The sequence below is a fragment of the Erigeron canadensis genome, chromosome 7 (assembly GCF_010389155.1).
Source record: "Erigeron canadensis isolate Cc75 chromosome 7, C_canadensis_v1, whole genome shotgun sequence".
NCBI lineage: Eukaryota > Viridiplantae > Streptophyta > Magnoliopsida > Asterales > Asteraceae > Erigeron > Erigeron canadensis.
Window position 1 is genome coordinate 1,182,075 of NC_057767.1, and position 17,125 is coordinate 1,199,199.

Genomic DNA, 17,125 nt, shown 5'->3' on the forward strand with positions numbered 1-17,125 from the left:
TTTCTTTGTGTAGTTGAAAACACAAGTACTTGGAATGAAAGAGAGTGTGAATTTTGAGACAAAGTTGAGAGTAGTGTCTGTGAGTGACAGATTGTATTTTATTAAAATATATTTATATTTATTGTTTCTATTTCTGTTAATTCTATTTTTAGTTTTATTTTTAGACATGAGAAATTGTGTTTTATCAAAGGAGAGTAATATTTTACTTAACAGGAAAGTCTAACAAAAAAATGTTTGTCTTGGAAAAGAAAAATTACATCTTTTAAAGTTTTTAATAGAATATTTTTAAAATCATATATTGAAATAACATATATAACTATAGTTATAATTATATATGTCATATTATAAAAAAAAAATAACATTCTATTTTGAAAATATTAAAAAAATATATAATATTTTCACTTAAAGTGTTAAAAAGTATGCAATACTTTTCAAATGTAATATTTTTGATAGTGTTAAAGAATATATATAATATTGAAAAACATTGTTACAAAATGTACAAAACATATGTTTTAAAACCACACATTCATCGATTGGGTGTTGAAAACTAGTTAAAATACCTTGTACGTGTAATTCTTAACTTTATAAATTTAAAAATTAAAAAAATGGATAAAATAAAAACATTTTAAAAATTAAACAATAGTATTGATTCTATAAAAAAATATCCAAACTCCTAAATTGAATATCTTCAGATATTTTTCGATATTGAAAATAGATTTAACTAACATATATGAATGATTTAATTTGACAAATCGAGTCTAAGACATGTATTATAGTCTACGATTAACTAATAAGGTAACTTGTACAAGATCAAGTCACTATCAAAAACTAATAATACCTTTGGAGGAAGACTTGGAATCTATATATGGTGGATTATTTGTGGAGTTCTTTGAAAGTCTTGGATTTCATATCAGATATACATGATTTGATCTTTATATACTCCTTAGTTAAATGTAACCATAATATTTCGAATGTTAACTATTAATTCGTTGTTAAAGAAAAAAAATCGATAGGTAAGCAAAAGTATGTATTAACAAAAGTAGTGCTAGCTTGTAGTTAAAAGTTGTAAAATGTAGCTTTTAAGCAAAACTATTTGCTAAGGCTTTTAACTTTTAAAAAAGTTTGGTATCGTAGATTTAGCTGTAACTTCAAAAGTTATTTGTGTAACTTTTAAAGATTAAAAACTTTATCAAAAAGTAAAACCTCCTGAGTAGCACTTTTTTTTTTCTAATAAAAAGTAAAAAGATTTACATCCAAATAAAACTTTTAAGTTGTTAGAAAAACTTTTTTTTTTTCCTGGAGAACAAAAATACAAGGGTTTGTTTTGCAAGTTAATCAAAAGATACACGGTAACTTACAGTGGGTAGCGAAACACTGGAATAAAACCTTACTTCATAATTTTAGGTTTTTTCAGCTTAATTTTTCACAGAGCAATTGACAGAAAGATTTTTCGCTAGTGAATCGGAGCGATTGATAAACGTACAAGTTCTCTAGCATAGAGTACAACTTAAAGAAATGACAGGTGAAATTATTGTTTTTATGTTTTTGCATTTTGTAACATAGTTGATCTTGTGTGTTTATTTTTTTTCTTAGGTTTGTTGTTGTTGTCTGATATTATTATGTGTGTGTGTGAGTAGGTTAGAATGTTAGATGAATTTGTTATAATGATTGTACACTAGGAATATATATATATATAGATTTAGATAATTTGGGTACAGTTAAGAAGCTTTAAGGAATTTATATATATATATATATATGTATAATTGTATGTATACTAGTAGTGATGTTTGGGTAATGCTGTGGCGACGATAACGGAGTGGGAGAAGATGACGACGGGGTAGAAATCTGTGGCCGGTGTATGTGTGTGGGTGTAATAATCGGTCCCACGTTGTTATACATGTAGAAGTTTTATTCTATAATAGGTTGTCGTAAGTTGTGGGTAATCAGTATCTTCCACCATGGTTTAAATTTGGTATTGGGTAAAACCATTCACTTGCACCTTGAAATCTCAACTTATAACCATTGTGCAAGGTATTCATAGCCGGCAAGTTACGATAAGACGACTTATAAATGGTTCAGACTTCAATGTGGGACGGGTCATTGGTTGCCTACAACTTAGAACTTATAAAAGGCCCAAATTTTTGTTTTTATATACGAAGATAAATTTGAGCCGTTTCCAAGTTATTTACCAATATCTTTTGCTATAGTTGAGAATTTGTAATGTGGTGGTGTAGTGAGTTTCTTGGGTGTGGAACGTGTGTGAGAGGAGTAAGACGGTGAAAAAGGAGGGGGTATTATATTGGGAATGGTTGTTCGAAGCAGTTTACACTTGGTAGTGCTTCGGTAAAGTTAATTTAGTGGATGGTATAGCTGTAGTTGAAACACTAGTTTGGTTTTATTAAGAGGATTTTATTGACTAGATAGATCAAGAGTGAAGATCATGTGCTGGTCGGGCCTGTTACGGGGTCAAAACTGCTGATTTTTTGTACATGCTGGATTGAGTTAAAAGTATGAAATGTTTTTGGTCCAAATTAAATATTTTGTATGATTGATTAGTGTGCAATATATGATGGTGATATAATTAGTGCTTTGATCATCTAGTATTTTACCTGCTTAACTTGTTAGAAATAAAACCTAATTGAAATTTAATGTAGTCACTGTTAACTGAAATATTCATGTCAGACCATGTGCAGGAGCAGGAGATGGAAATCGAAGCTTTGGAAGCTATTCTTATGGACGAGTTTCAAGGTGCACACAATTAATAATTGTTGACATCGTTTTGCCCTTACTAGAATTGTGTTCTTCGACTTCGGCAGTCAAACTTATGATATGTTTTTGTGTTGACGTATTTTCCAGAAATTCACCCCAGTGAAAGTGGACTGAACACTTCAAATCGATGTTTCCAAATTACTTTATCCCCCCAGGTAACCAAGTCTATGCACTTTATCACTTCTATTTTCTCAGATCTTACATAAAACGGCTACTGGCTGGTTGATGGTCACGATAACATTAGAAATAACATTAATTCGAAAATAATGACTACATAAGCTCAGATCAAATCAAAAATGATTTTTTTTGGAAAAAGCTAGTGTATAAAGAACTTTTGTTGGGCAGGGACTAATCCACTGATACAGTGAGGATTACAGTGTTCCTACTGTTGTAGGTATCTCATCATTCTAAGCAGTGGACACTTTCTATAAGCTGCTCCTTTGAAATTCAAAAATACATATTTTAATTGGCATAGAAACTTCTGGTGTCACGTACGATACCCTTTGTGATGGCGTAAATGCTTACTACAGTAGATTTGATACATCAATGAACTTGAATAATTGCTTCATTTTGCTCACATGCGTTGACAGTGAATAATCATACTTAAAAATGTGGGCTGGGTGATGAGTCAAAATGGGTTCGATTCATTATGCGGAATTTTATGTGCAGATCACAACAGCCCCGATTTGACCTACCTAGCTCTTTATGTGATAAATATTGTAAAAATGTGCCATCAAATGTATGATTTCTCACATGTAAAATGATTTAGGATGTTGTAAACATAAGAATATAAGATTAGTGACTTTTGAGCTGTTTAACCCTTCCCATTTTTAGCTAATTCTTTATATTATAACCTGTCCGACCTCCTATCAATTAAATACAACCCAAATTGACTCTTTTAATAATAGATGCCATGTCTAGATACTATGTTGTTAATGTCATGTTAGTAAAGCATTTACCAACACAAAGCAAACAATCATCTCAGGGAGATATTTCATTAATGCATGTTTCTCTACCAGCAGTTTGATTATATTTGTTACCTATACAATCATTAATTGTAGTGCTTTATTATGGCAGGATGACGAGACTGATGAATCCTCTACTACTCCAGGTTTGTATCATCCTTCTTTTATGAGGTTTACGCTTGAGGTTGTTTGATTATTTTTTTTATTAAAGTGTGAGTATCTTGCTAAATCTTGTTGCAGTTCAGTTGGGGTTGATATTCTCTCATACAGAAAAATATCCAGATGAAATACCACTTCTGAATGTCAAAAGGTTCTGAATTAGTTTTATGTAATTTTATATTTTCTTTCTCTCGTGTCTAGAGAGAACCATTGGCTATTCTTATGTTTATCCATGATGCTTGCTAAGCTTCTATTAAATGTTTTGTATCAATTAATTTTCATTGTTTGTTAAATCGAGTTGACAAACAAAAGATGCTCAGTGTTGACATCTGGGTTAGGTGGTTAATTTACTCTATACTTATTATCGACTATGGATCATGAAGTTTACTTTTCTTGTGTAATCCTTTCTTTTGGTTCTGTCACAGTATAAGAGGAATTCATAACTCAGATCTCAAAGTGTTGAAAGAAAAGCTCGAACAAGAGGTAAAAAATTAGTAGCACATTATCATCGAATTGTACATCATCTTCTTTGCACATTTTGAGCCATTGTTTATTGCTTTGGATTATGATTTTTCATGATACTTTCTTAAAAAACGGTAAATTGATAGGAACCGTCTGATCCCATGTACGGAATTGGTACCCACATAACCCCCAGCAGGGATAGTGTCAAGGTTAATCAACCACTTAAATTCAATTCTGCCTCTGGCAAGATTCGAACCCAGGTTGCTCCTAGAAAGTGGCAGCTGGTGGCCAACTCTTCTGCGAATAGTTGGTTATTCATGATACTTTCTTAACATATATCAACCATGTTGCAACTAAGGCTCCACTGATTTAAACAAGCAAACCTTTTCAAAGGGTTGTTTGGATGCTCATTTTTAATAAACGTATTAGTTGTATCAAATCGGGTTGTAGAAGATAGTGGAAGATATATTTGCCTTTGGATGTGCTTCTCATGTTTGAACTTGTAATAACAATCAGATGTTTTCAGTGTTTTTCAAATTCTTATTATCTATGAAGTAATTGATAAATTGAACAAATAGGACATTCTTTGGAAAAATAACAGACATGATGTGATATGAGGCAGAAGTCCATCAAATTAGGTTACAGGGAAAAAGGGATATATACTTATAATTCAAAACTGATTACCTTTTTTTATGGAATAGCGTAGTTTTCGATATGAGTTGACGACCCAACCATGATATGATGAGAGCCTAGCCAGCGTGTGTAGTTCAAACCTGCCCCCCTACATCCACACTGGATAGGCATCCCAAGGGAAAATTCCACTAGGTTCCCAACCACTGGGAAATTTAACTAGGGAGCAATTTTACGCATGGCAAGATTCAAACCCCCAACTGATTAGTTGACTCTAAATTAATTGGCACAGCTAAAGAGACAGAATATGTTTGTCCAAACATTTGACTCTGTAGTCGCAATAATTAGATTATCAGTTCTAAAGTGCACATCCAAATACCCCCTTAGTATATATTGGCATGGTTCATGCTTTTTTCAACTCATAATATCTCAAATAGGCTAATATTAGTGTAGCGTATCTTTGTGATTTGTCATAGTATTTGTAGGTAAAAGTGGCAGTTCTTGCTATAGGTTGTTAGCATACATTCAGTGTCTACTCATTTTATTATCACATGTAGCTATACACTTCATTCAGCTAACTGAGTAATATGTAGGCATCAGAGAATCTTGGAATGGCTATGATCTACACTCTGGTTAGCTCAGCTAAGGATTGGCTTTCTGAATTATTTGCTCAAGATAATGTCGATGATAGCGTTGAAGAGGCTGTATCGAAAAAAGATGAAGTATGTTTGTTTTTTTCCTGCATGGTTTGGATAGTCTATAGCCTATTGAAAAAAAGATGAAGTTTGAGCCTGTTTGTGAGTGCAAATAGTTGCCTAAAACTAAAATCATACCAAATTCTGTTGCCTTTTATGCAATTTGATTTTATTTTGAATCTGAGAATATTTATAATTTTCCTATGCAAAATGTGTGCAGAATTACTAAACAATTTTTGGTGCCACTTGGTTTTGTTTTCACTTCATCTATATTCAGTTGTAACTTGAGTAGCAAAAGATACTTGGTCTGTTCACTGATTTTAATTGTTTATGTGACTGCATTGTGCCTGGTATATGATACTCAGATTTGATGGATTGATGTGTTGGACTCTGCATGACAGGTAATTGTGCCTCATGGAGAACCAGTCACAGTTGATACATTTTTGGCATGGAGAGATAGATTCGAAGCAGAATTGGCCCTTGAAAGAGCTAAGTAAGCTTCATAAATATGCTAGATGCTATTTTTTTTAATCTTTTTGAATTTCATATTCTCAATCTTTGGTCACCCACACCGCTACTGTGATATTGTATTGATAGCATCGGATTTATGATAAAAGCACTTGAAAGTTTCCCCGTAGAAAGTGCAGTCTACATATGCTTATGTCTTGATTACACTACAGATAATAGAATACAGTTTTATATGGGTCAGTGTTTCATGTCATTCGAGGCGGTAAATTCTAACTATTTGCTTAAGAATGGATAGAGTCACGTCTATTTGTTTCTGTATCTATATAACGTCTAAAGAGAAAATTTGGAGAAAATAAATTAAAAGGAAATTGGTCTATCCAAAGTCTTGTTTTAAATGTATAAAACTTTTTAAATCGTTCTATTAGTACTTTTTAATTGAAGTAGATCTAATTCTTGTAATCAAGTTTGATTTGCTAACAGTTCATGAAATATTTCGATTTTTGGATAAGATTTTCCGGATCAACCCACCTCATACTAAAATATCACCACGTTTTTACCCATTATTCAAGCTGCAGACCCACTATTTCGACAACCTCTACATGTTACAGAAAGGAGTGGTCAATTTATTGAACTGGGTTATGTTAATCTTGAATGCTTAATTTTCTCTTCTATTTCCAGGTTGATGCCAGAATCCGCACTTGCCTCAACCAAAGAAAAGAGACTAAATGGCAGACAGTGGTTTGAAACAGTGGTAAATGTTCCCATCTCTAATTTCCATGTGAAGATAAAATTCATCAATTCATCATTCATATTGGTCCCAGTTCTAGAAATATATGTGGAATGTGTGAAGATCTAAGATAAAATTGAACTGTCTCTACTTAAAGTGTTTCAGTTTGGCTGATATTTTTAACCACTTCAGTTTCAGCAGCTTGAATCTTCAATATTCTTTTTTTTTTTTTCATTCTGACTTGTATTCTTAGCAGAAAGGTGGAGTAGCAGTGGATGATGGATCCGATGAGGAAGATGAGGACTTCGATTTTGATGATGAAGATGATTTTGAAGGTAAATATTGTGTTTTTGTCTTCTGACCTCTTCAATTCGTCTGCTAAGTTTTTTATTTTTATTTCAATTAGGGGTTTTAAAGTAAGGCTGGTTGCGTAAGTGGCCAAAAGGTGTAATATTTCGGTATGGCTTAAAACAGGCTGGGTTGGGTTGGGTTGGGTTGACCTGAAACATCTTATTGTATTAAAAATAGTCGGTGTGTTAAATATGATTACATAAACAATTGCTAGAGTTAGAACTTTTTCAAGTGCTTTTCGACTTGTTTGACATTTATATAAATTAAAAGTAACTAAGATTGACGGGTTCATGAGTAAATGGGTCAAAATTGCACAATTAGCTATATGAGATGTAAAGGAGTATCGTCTCTGTTTTTTTGGTAATCTTGGGTATCCTCTCGCTTTGCGAGTATAATAATCCCAAGAGATAACTCGCTTTTGCGAGTCTGGAGTCAAGCAGGTGAACCTCTGACCTCAAGGGAGTTTCACCCTTGTTTGGAGACACATGCCCAACCACTGGACCACCATCGTAATAGTTAAAGTCTTGTCTTTGTTTGCTTGCAGATGATGAAGACGACATGCTTGAGCACTATCTTGCTGAAAAAGACTCATCTGCTCATTCTTCATCAAGAGCCAGTTAGAGACAATCGTTACTTCATGGTTCAGAACCAACAGATTTTGGTTGTGAAACTGATGTTTTTTAATACAAAGTTGCCCAGGACTACAATGGCGACTTATATCTGTAACCTAGGCTGTAATTTTGGTGTCCAATACAATTGAATCAAAGTTAGGTTTCTTTGAACCAATGTCTTGCTTTTGTTTTTTTTCCGTGTTTAGTAGATAATCTATGGTAGTATTAGAGCAAATACATTTATGTCAAATCTTCGAACCCAAATTTAAAATGGACAAAAAATATGTAGAACTAGAAAAATTACGTATAAAAATCATTTCTCTCCCTAATAAATCAAGGTTCTTAAGCTAATTACTTTTTAAAAAATGCCACGTGGCAACCTCACCTTTTGTTTCACCCAATTCCTGTCGATTTAATAACCAAAATAAAAAGCAAAACTATAACAAGAAAAACAACGAATCGAAAATACTTTATTTTCAAAATCTTTATATTCCTTTTTTGTTAAACAACACATAAATCACATCATCGCTATTTGTATTCAATCTCTCAAACAAGCTTATCATATCTCATCAAAAACTTATAAGAAAAATCTTCAGTTTTGTTTCTAGATTGATTCCTCTACTTCGATTCATATGATAAAATTAATGGAAAAATCTAATAGATCCGTGACTTTTTTTTTTAATAATGTCTTAAACCCTCTATCCGGTGAACAACAATATCCGACCTATCTTCCAAGACTATCAAGCATTTAAGGTATCAATTTTCCTATTTCAATTAGCAGGTTTTTGAGATTTCAAATTTTAGGGTTTTTATAAATTTTAATATTTCTCGAATTTCCTTATTTAAATTAAAGTGTGTTATAAAATTTATTTACAATGCATGAGTTGGTTTTAGTGTACTCGACCTTCGATTTGAGTATTTTTCCTTTGCTGCTTCTTTCTTTTTATCTATTACTTACGAGTGATTTTGATGATTCAACGATATAGTGAAACTTGATCTTTAATGATTCTATTGTTGCATGTCATAAAATGTTTTTCATATATATGTTTATTATATTTTCGGGGTTTTTTTTAAAATTTTTTTATAAAGGGGAGATTACTTTTGTTGACTGGGTTTTTTTGCTTTAACAGGAACATGAAGATTGGTAAGGGTACTTTGGTTTGTTAATATAGCTATCCTTTCTACTGTATATTTTGATTATAGAATAAAGATGGGTTATCAAATTGGTAGGTATTCATGGGTGCCTTTGCAGGAAATTATTGTTATATCATAATTAAGATATATAGTCTTCATCCACATTTCTAATAGCATAGTAATTTGTCCTTTCTATTTTGGTTAGGGATTTAAAGCTTGCAAACGAGTTTGTTGTTATGTTCGGTTTTCTTGAATATCAGGTATTTAGTTATGGGTAAATGTCCATCTTCATTCCCGCAACATTAAACTCGGTAACTTTTTTATTCGTTTGCGTATTCTGGATAGATCCCATTATAATATATATTTCCTATATTTGAAAAATGGGTCTATCAGTACTAGTCCATTGCAGAGTGTAAATCTCATTTTTGTATGTACACTAGCTCATGATATTCCCATATTTAGAGTAATTTCAAAGTACTTGGTATATTTAGTTGTTTGGGGAATAAAATCAGCTTACAACGAACTTTTGTAGTTGCACACTTTCATTTGTGTGCTTTTTGCAACTTACACTGTTCCCTACTTTGTCATGTGGAAATTGTTGTTGTTTCTTTATGGCTTACGTCAAAGGATTAAACGCTTAAATATCCAAAGTACGTACCTTAGGATTCTGCTATGTCTTATTGGGTATGTATCATACTATTTTTGTACTTACTACAATATTGATAGAGAAAAATCAATTCATCACTTCTGTTAATGCAACCACTTTAGCAAATTTGGATATATGAGGCATTCGTTCTTCATTAACTACACCATATTCTTGATTTAAGTTCCCCCATTCTTTTGGCATTCAATAAATTTTTTAATGATGGTAATGTTTTTGAATTGTCAGGTTCCTTCAATTAATCCAAGGTCTTACATGGAAATCTAAAATGTACTTTTAAACAATGTCAGAAGTCATAAAAGGTAAACACAAACTAATAGCATATTACTTTACAAGGTAACCTAAGGCGTTAAGGTAATTGGCCTTCTTATGTTGTTTAAATCGACTTGTGACTTACTCTATTATTCCAATAACACCTAATATGTGATCTTCAATTGATTAACAGATGATACTATGTAGAAATTACATGAAGAAGCTAACACTCTTTATGGTAGTGTTTAACCAATGCACAAGAAGCCCTCATAATGTTACTTAAACAGATTGCTTGGTAGTTCAACATTAATTTATATATCAACTCTACTAATAAAATATATTTAAATTCGTTAAACTTATTCAGGGTCTTATAATATCTTACATATCTAGCTTCATACAAGACATTTCAAATCTATTATATTGGACATACTAGCTACACATATTTACTTACTTTATGTTGCTTAATGGTAGGTAGGCTTTTTCATATGCGTCTCAAAATTTACCCTGACTGTTGTATTATATTCATCGACTTTTTCATACGCGTCTCAAATTTAATGCCAACGCTTGCATGAAACACAATCGCCCCACCAATCAGTGGTACTTATGAAAGTTGAGCTGATTTAGTGCAAGCACACAAATCAATGATAACCCAATAACATTTTGTACATTTTCTAAAAAGGATTGTAGTTATCTTCTCTATGTGGATATGAAAAACCTATCATTACTTTAAGTTATCATTAAGTGGTTTATCTTTTGGATACCAAACTATGTAATTGACTTTTGTTTATTATGTGCTTTTGTTTTTGAATATCAACTATTTGTTTCGGTTTGTAAATTCAACCATACAGGTTATTTAATCATGGTTTGCCTTCTATTTCTTTTTACAATAATAGTTGTGTTAAATACATCATATCATATACAAATCTATTAAATTTATACTTTCCTAATCATGCCCGGGTATACACCCGGGTTGATTAGCTAGTAAGAATAATAAGACATGAAAACATTGACAAACCAATAACTATATTAATGAATATCACGACACTTTAATGGCAACAATGATATACTATAATATTTACTTTAAATGTTACATGAACATAAAAACGTAATGATAATCTAAAAACAATGTGTTTTAATTATATTTTCTAAAAACACAATGTGTTTTAATTGTAATGTGTTTTAATTGTGTAGTTTAAAAACACATTGTGTTAAGTTTTAAATTACAGTGTGTTTTTGATAACGCGTGAAAATCAGTAAATTGTTCAAACACACTGTGATATGAACTTGATACAATGTGTTTTTTAAAAACACATTAAAAACACATTGTGTTTAATTCAAATCACAGTGTGTTTTGGCTAGTTTTCTAGTTTTTCACGAAAGTTTTAGTTTTAAAATGATCACAACTACATTTTCGTTCACGTACTGACTTGGATAATTCCATGGAAGGGGCAGATTTAGTCATTCCTCTATATGGTCAAAGAGGTTAATACTTAATAGCCAATTTGCAAACACATTGTATTTATATTTTCTTGGCAATCGGTTAGAGCTTTCCCAGTGGTTGATAATTATATTAAGAATACCCGTGCGAAGTTTTGTTTGAAACGAGTTATAATGAATGATTCCAGGTTTTCATTTTTTATCTTTGAGACGAAAAGGGTATGGAACAAGCTATGGAACATGGACCTTGGCTATTGAGATCCATCCCTATTTTTCTGAATATTTGGACACCAAATGTGTGTTTAACAAAGCAGGATACAACTAGTGTCCTAGTGTGGGTGCAATAAAATAATGTTCCTTTGGTGGTTTTTACTGAGGATGGTCTTAGTATGTTGGCTACCAATACTGGGAAGTCAATTAATCATGCTGGCTTCGTACACTAGTCATGTGTGTGTTAAATCATGGGGCCGAAACAACTATACAAAAGCAAGCTTTTTGATGGGGATGATCACTCGATGGAAGTATAAATTGGTTGATATTCCCTGTTTAAATGGGGATGATCACTCGATGGAAGCAGTATTTGCAGAATATTAGTGTTCAAAGTGCAAGCTTTTTGATCATTCAGTTGATCAATGTCCTAAACATGTGAAGGTAAGTAAGGTTAATCATCACGATGGTGAGTCTATTATGGTAGGGTGTAAAGCTATGAAAAGAAAGACCATTTCTTAACAAAGTAAAAACATTGTGTAGACTCACTAAACCGAAGCCATCCTTTGTGTAGAGGCTGAAGAATCCTCAACCTGCAACTAATATGGTGTCTATCTCAAAGACCGGTATATCCAATACGGTTGATTTGAAAAACTCGTTTGATGTCTTGAATAGCTCGGATGGGGTACCTACTTCAAACAATGGGGCATCTACTACAAAAGTTCCTAATAGCGATGATGTGTTGAATAGCTCGGATGGGGTACCTACTTTGAACAATGTACCTTTTTATACTTTATGCAACATAGTATACGGTTAAAGCCTCACAGCATTTGTTGCATAACACAGGACATAAGGGTTGTGAAGTTTGGAGCGGGCAAGTTACATCACAGCTCAAGATCCAAATTGACAACGTAATTCAAGAAATGTTCACAAGTAAGTGAACTTGCCTTAAATCACTTAAATGCTTTTCAACCATATTTTATAAGGCTTTTAGTTTGGAAAGTACCTTAACTTGTCATATTTTACTTTATTGAGGTCTAAACAAAAATCTGTCTTATCTAGAGGAAAAAAAAACCGGTTAAACCGACTATAGTGAGATTTCTATGGAATAGCCATTTTTATTTATTTTATAACTTATATTAATGACGTGGATTTTCCATCTGTAAAAAATAGCCCATCTCCAGAAAATATCATCATCGATCATCATCTGTAGCTTTTCCTCTTCTTTTTTTAACAAGTTCGTTATAACAAAATTCATCCATACCAATTTCATTATAACAAATTCATCTCTAAACAACTAAATCATTAATCTAAATTATTGATGGGATCTACCCATTATACATACAAATTCATCCTCCGTATAGATATAGATCTCGATATAAATATAATCACATCCATATATCTATAGCCAACAATAATCATATGACCCGTCTCTATATGCAGCATATTATCAGACTGACCCTAATGCTGCGGTTCAACCCGACCAAAATCTGCATATTACCAGACTGACCCTAATGCTGCTTATTACTATCCTCAGCCACAAACACAAACACAGCCACCACAAGTCGCCTTCTTCTCCACATATTCAAACAACACATACCATGAATACAGTTTACCACCAGAAATACAAAAATGAAAAAGCATAATGATTTTGGAACATAGAAAAGCATTCCTTTCCCTTTTTTTCTTCCCCCGAATTTAATTCTTGTTGTCGGCGGCGATGGACCGGAGGAAGAAACGACAGGCAACGATGGTGATTAGGACCAAGATTGTAATTGCTTTGTAAAGAAGTTGAGATACCCATGTACAAAAGATAATTGATTTTGATGGGAGTAATCTATTTTGTAATGATTTGAGGCTTACCTGAAAAGACAGCTGTGGTCGACCACAATATCTAATGAAAGGTGAAGATCTATTATTATTATTATTATTCAAATTAGTCATATAATTATATGGGGAAAGATGATGGAAGCTAATTAAAATACATACGGTAACTCGGTAACTCAATTGATTTGCGGGTATTTATTCAAAAGCTAATTAAAACACCATTCACATGTATGTGTGTATATATATATATATATATAGAATTAGAAACGGTAGAGATGGACTTGATTCAAAAGCAGATCTTGTTTATATTTTTATATACACACAGATATATGTAGTATTTTATTATATATACACACTTGGATGCCAACTAGGCTACAATTATTATAAAACCGGCTCCACATCATTTGTTAGCCGGTTAAATCCCAATATAGTCGTTTTAGCCGGTTTTTTTCTCCTAGATGAACAGATTTTTGTTTAAACCTCAATAAAGTAAAACGTGACAGGTTGAGGTACTTTTTAAGCTAAAATCACTATTTTATACTATAAAACCATTTGCCTACAAATATGGGTTGAGTAAATGCATTAAGACTTGCTTGAAGCAAAGAAGTGAAATTTTGTGCATTTATACTCTTATAAGATCGATTCAAAATTTTTTTTTCACAACTCTCTAAAGTATTGTAAATCTTATAAGTAATTTCGAGTATAGATCACACTGTCTTTTATAAGTTGTTAGAATATTTACTTTACAATATTTTGATTCCACTACAAACTTTTATATGTTTATAATTAATAGATCAAATACATTAAAGTATTTACTTGTTTTCTACTTTACATTTATTGTACTTAGTTTCAATCAAGTGTTTATCTTTATTCTGTTTCAATTATTTACTTAATTCAATTATTTACTTAAAGGATTCTACTACTGTTTTACTAGTCACGTTAATTTCAGTGAGTTTACGTGACTTTCTGGTAGGCATGAGCTTTAAGCTCGAAACCCGTAACCCAGAATTGAGCCAACCGAAACCGACTCAACCCGATCAGATTTTGAAAAATAAAAATATTTTCGTTCAAACATGATTAACCTGTGTCTGGCCCGGCTAAGACCCAACCCGATCTGACCGTCCGAACCCATTTCGGGTTTCAAAGTTTTTTAAGGGTCAGGCCGGGCCGGGTTGTTTTTTGGCCCGTGCTCATGCTTAGTTTATGTTTTTTTTCCTAACATTCAGTCGATGTGCGACATCAGGGAAACCTCAACGTATAATGGTGAAGCCTTGCACGTACCTTAAACAACGAGATATTGACCATGAGCCGTTACAAGTATTCGGAGGAAAATACCCCATGATTAGTCATCCCTAAAGATCGAACTCAAGACCTTGGGTAAAATCTGGAATGCCTCTGACCACTCGAACTAGTTATGATTGACAAAAGAGGTTAATTTATTTATTATGGTATTGACATAGAGGTGTTTACGTGTTGTTAGTAATTAAGTGGGACTAAAATAACTGTTCTAAATTAGTGGTTTACAACTTTCAAACATAATAATATTGTTGAAGGCAATCACACACATAATTACTTTTAAGAATCTCATTTTTAAAACGTATGAAAAAGGGAAATACACACACATTTCACAAAGGCAAAAAATTAAATAAAATGCAAACAATGTAATAACCAACTTGCAAACAATTTCATAAATACACTCCACTAAGAAAAACCAAATTTCTTGATGCCTAATTTATTATATAAATATTTCTTTTATCGATCAAACCAACTATTAAACTAAATACTATACCTATCACATGGTTTGAACTCTCGACCTCACTATTACAAAGTATAACCGATACCGATTGACTACAAGCCGGTTGGTTCTTGATGGCTAATTGCTAATAGTACTCCACCAATTGAACTTCAAACTCACTCACCTTAGAGATTTCAAAGAATACAACATCAAACTAAACAAGCAAAAAATAAGAACAACCTCTCATAGTTGTCTACTTAATTTATGTGTATATTTAACTTTAGGACATAGATATAATCTAATTAAAACTAGAACCTGGAGTGAAAATGGAAAGATCAGGCCATGCATTATCTACTCCTTCACTTACACTTTGATCACTACTTTTATGATTCAAACTCATAAAATTACTCTGAAATTCTCCCACATTATTAGGATTTTGTATCAAACTATTATCATTAGACCCATGGACAAAATTCGGGCTCAATCCATCCATCAATAACTTCGCAAACTGACCTCCAGGAGTCGTCGTCGACACCAATAATGAACTAAAACTTCCACCACCTCCCATTTGATCACTATCATAACCATATATGCCACTTGAAGCTTCATTTTTCTGCTCTGAGTGCGGTGGAGCCTGCTCCACCACCGCAGGACTTGATGAATTAGTAGAATAAACACTACTTTTGTTGGAGTAGTTTGATGAACTACGTTTATTGTTTTTGCGAGTGCCTCCACCTATGGGAATGTTACGTAGAGTACCGCCTTTAGTCCAATACCGACGACAGTTTTTACAAAAGTGCCGTGGTTGTGAAAGATTGTAGTTGTTGTAGTAACAAAACTTTGTGTTGATAGATTCACATCTTGGACATTTTAGATTTTCTTGTTGCTCTTGAAAGTTTGATGGGCTCATATTCATTAATATTTTTGATGATGTATGGTCACCTTGCATTTTTCGTGTTCCTAATAATAAGATTATCAACAATGAAAATATTTTCAAAGAGTTCAAGCAACGTAATGAAATTTGTTCATAAACAAAAAACAGTAGAAAAATACTTGTTTGAAAAGGGGTTTTAAATATAAAAAAAAAAAAAGTAATATGATCAACAAATAAAACTAATATGAAGAATTTCAAACAAAGAAATGAGATTTTCTTTCATGATTTTCTAGCAAAAGTAGTAAAAGATGTGGATCGAGTTGTGTTTTAATTTGTTGAGGATGAAATTACATTAGAGAGATTAGCTAGAAAGTATGAAAAGATATGAATGGAAAGATGAATGAAATGGAATGGAGAAAAGTCTGCGTGAGAATGACGAGCACCATTCACTATGAGTATTAGGACTCTATAAAGTAATGGTCTCTTTCAATTTTATGTTGGAATATTTGTTGGGGAATGGTAAGCTTAGTCACATAAATTTCATTCCAAATAATGAATTAATGGGAAACTATATGCTATTAAGAAACAACAGTTGTTTAACGAAGAGAGTTAGAATGAACACTCAAGTTGATTTAACATTTGAAATGAAAATTTATATAAGAAGATGTGTTGGTTGAAAAGGGTCGAGTACACTCTAACCACATATGAGCTCCATCTATGCTACGAGTATTATGTTTGGAAAGAAAATATGATATGCCGAATTTAACTTAATACATGGTTTCGAGGCTCATTTTCTAAATTTTGTAAGAATAGATTAGTGGAGTTTACGGAAAAAAAAAAAAGAGTGTAAAATATGAAACGATCTTATTCTATTTTATTATGGGATAGAAAGAAAGAAAGAAAACATTAGATTTTCTAGAACCGTGACATCGCCAAAAGCATTGTTTCGTTGAACAAAAGATGGGACCCAAATAAAGTAGTGGGAGTGGGTGAAAATGTGAAATGAATGAAGCTTGCTCGAAAAGGGTGGAACGAGACCCACCAATTTTGTTGATGATGTTTGTGGATTTACGAGTAGTTGTGTCGTTATCCACCCTAAGAACCCGGGCAAATGCCCCCGCCAATTTCTTGATTTGCACATGTATATCTACAGTATATATT

The 17,125-nt window shown here is 32.5% G+C and overlaps 2 protein-coding genes and 2 long non-coding RNA genes across 7 annotated transcripts; 3 read left to right on the forward strand and 1 right to left on the reverse strand.

The window, feature by feature from the left end:
- The first annotated feature begins 1,399 nt into the window (after positions 1–1,399).
- On the forward strand, positions 1,400–8,012 carry LOC122607207 (RWD domain-containing protein 1). 4 transcript variants are annotated; one of them, XM_043780134.1, is made up of 11 exons: positions 1,400–1,522; positions 2,683–2,748; positions 2,857–2,924; positions 3,847–3,880; positions 3,975–4,044; positions 4,319–4,376; positions 5,579–5,707; positions 6,082–6,173; positions 6,827–6,899; positions 7,129–7,210; positions 7,771–8,012. In XM_043780134.1, the coding sequence occupies exons 1-11, from the start codon at positions 1,516–1,518 to the stop codon at positions 7,845–7,847; spliced, it is 756 nt and encodes a 251-aa protein (XP_043636069.1). In that variant the 5' UTR covers positions 1,400–1,515; the 3' UTR covers positions 7,848–8,012. The 4 variants fall into 4 exon arrangements, with proteins under 4 accessions (XP_043636069.1, XP_043636071.1, XP_043636070.1 ...); XM_043780136.1 differs by having other exon boundaries at positions 1,404–1,522; positions 7,132–7,210; XM_043780135.1 differs by lacking the exon at positions 1,400–1,522 and having other exon boundaries at positions 2,676–2,748.
- On the forward strand, positions 5,704–5,977 carry LOC122607208. The gene is made up of 2 exons (XR_006325018.1): positions 5,704–5,782; positions 5,901–5,977. It is a non-coding gene; the product is annotated as an uncharacterized LOC122607208 (long non-coding RNA).
- Positions 8,013–12,264: 4,252 nt separating the features above from the next.
- Positions 12,265–14,611, forward strand: LOC122608393. The gene is made up of 3 exons (XR_006325218.1): positions 12,265–12,288; positions 12,375–12,461; positions 14,599–14,611. It is a non-coding gene; the product is annotated as an uncharacterized LOC122608393 (long non-coding RNA).
- Positions 14,612–15,017: 406 nt separating this feature from the next.
- Positions 15,018–16,329, reverse strand: LOC122607849 (dof zinc finger protein DOF1.7-like). Its single transcript, XM_043780915.1, has one exon. The coding sequence runs from the start codon at positions 16,037–16,039 to the stop codon at positions 15,389–15,391; it is 651 nt and encodes a 216-aa protein (XP_043636850.1). The 5' UTR covers positions 16,040–16,329; the 3' UTR covers positions 15,018–15,388.
- Positions 16,330–17,125: the final 796 nt, after the last annotated feature.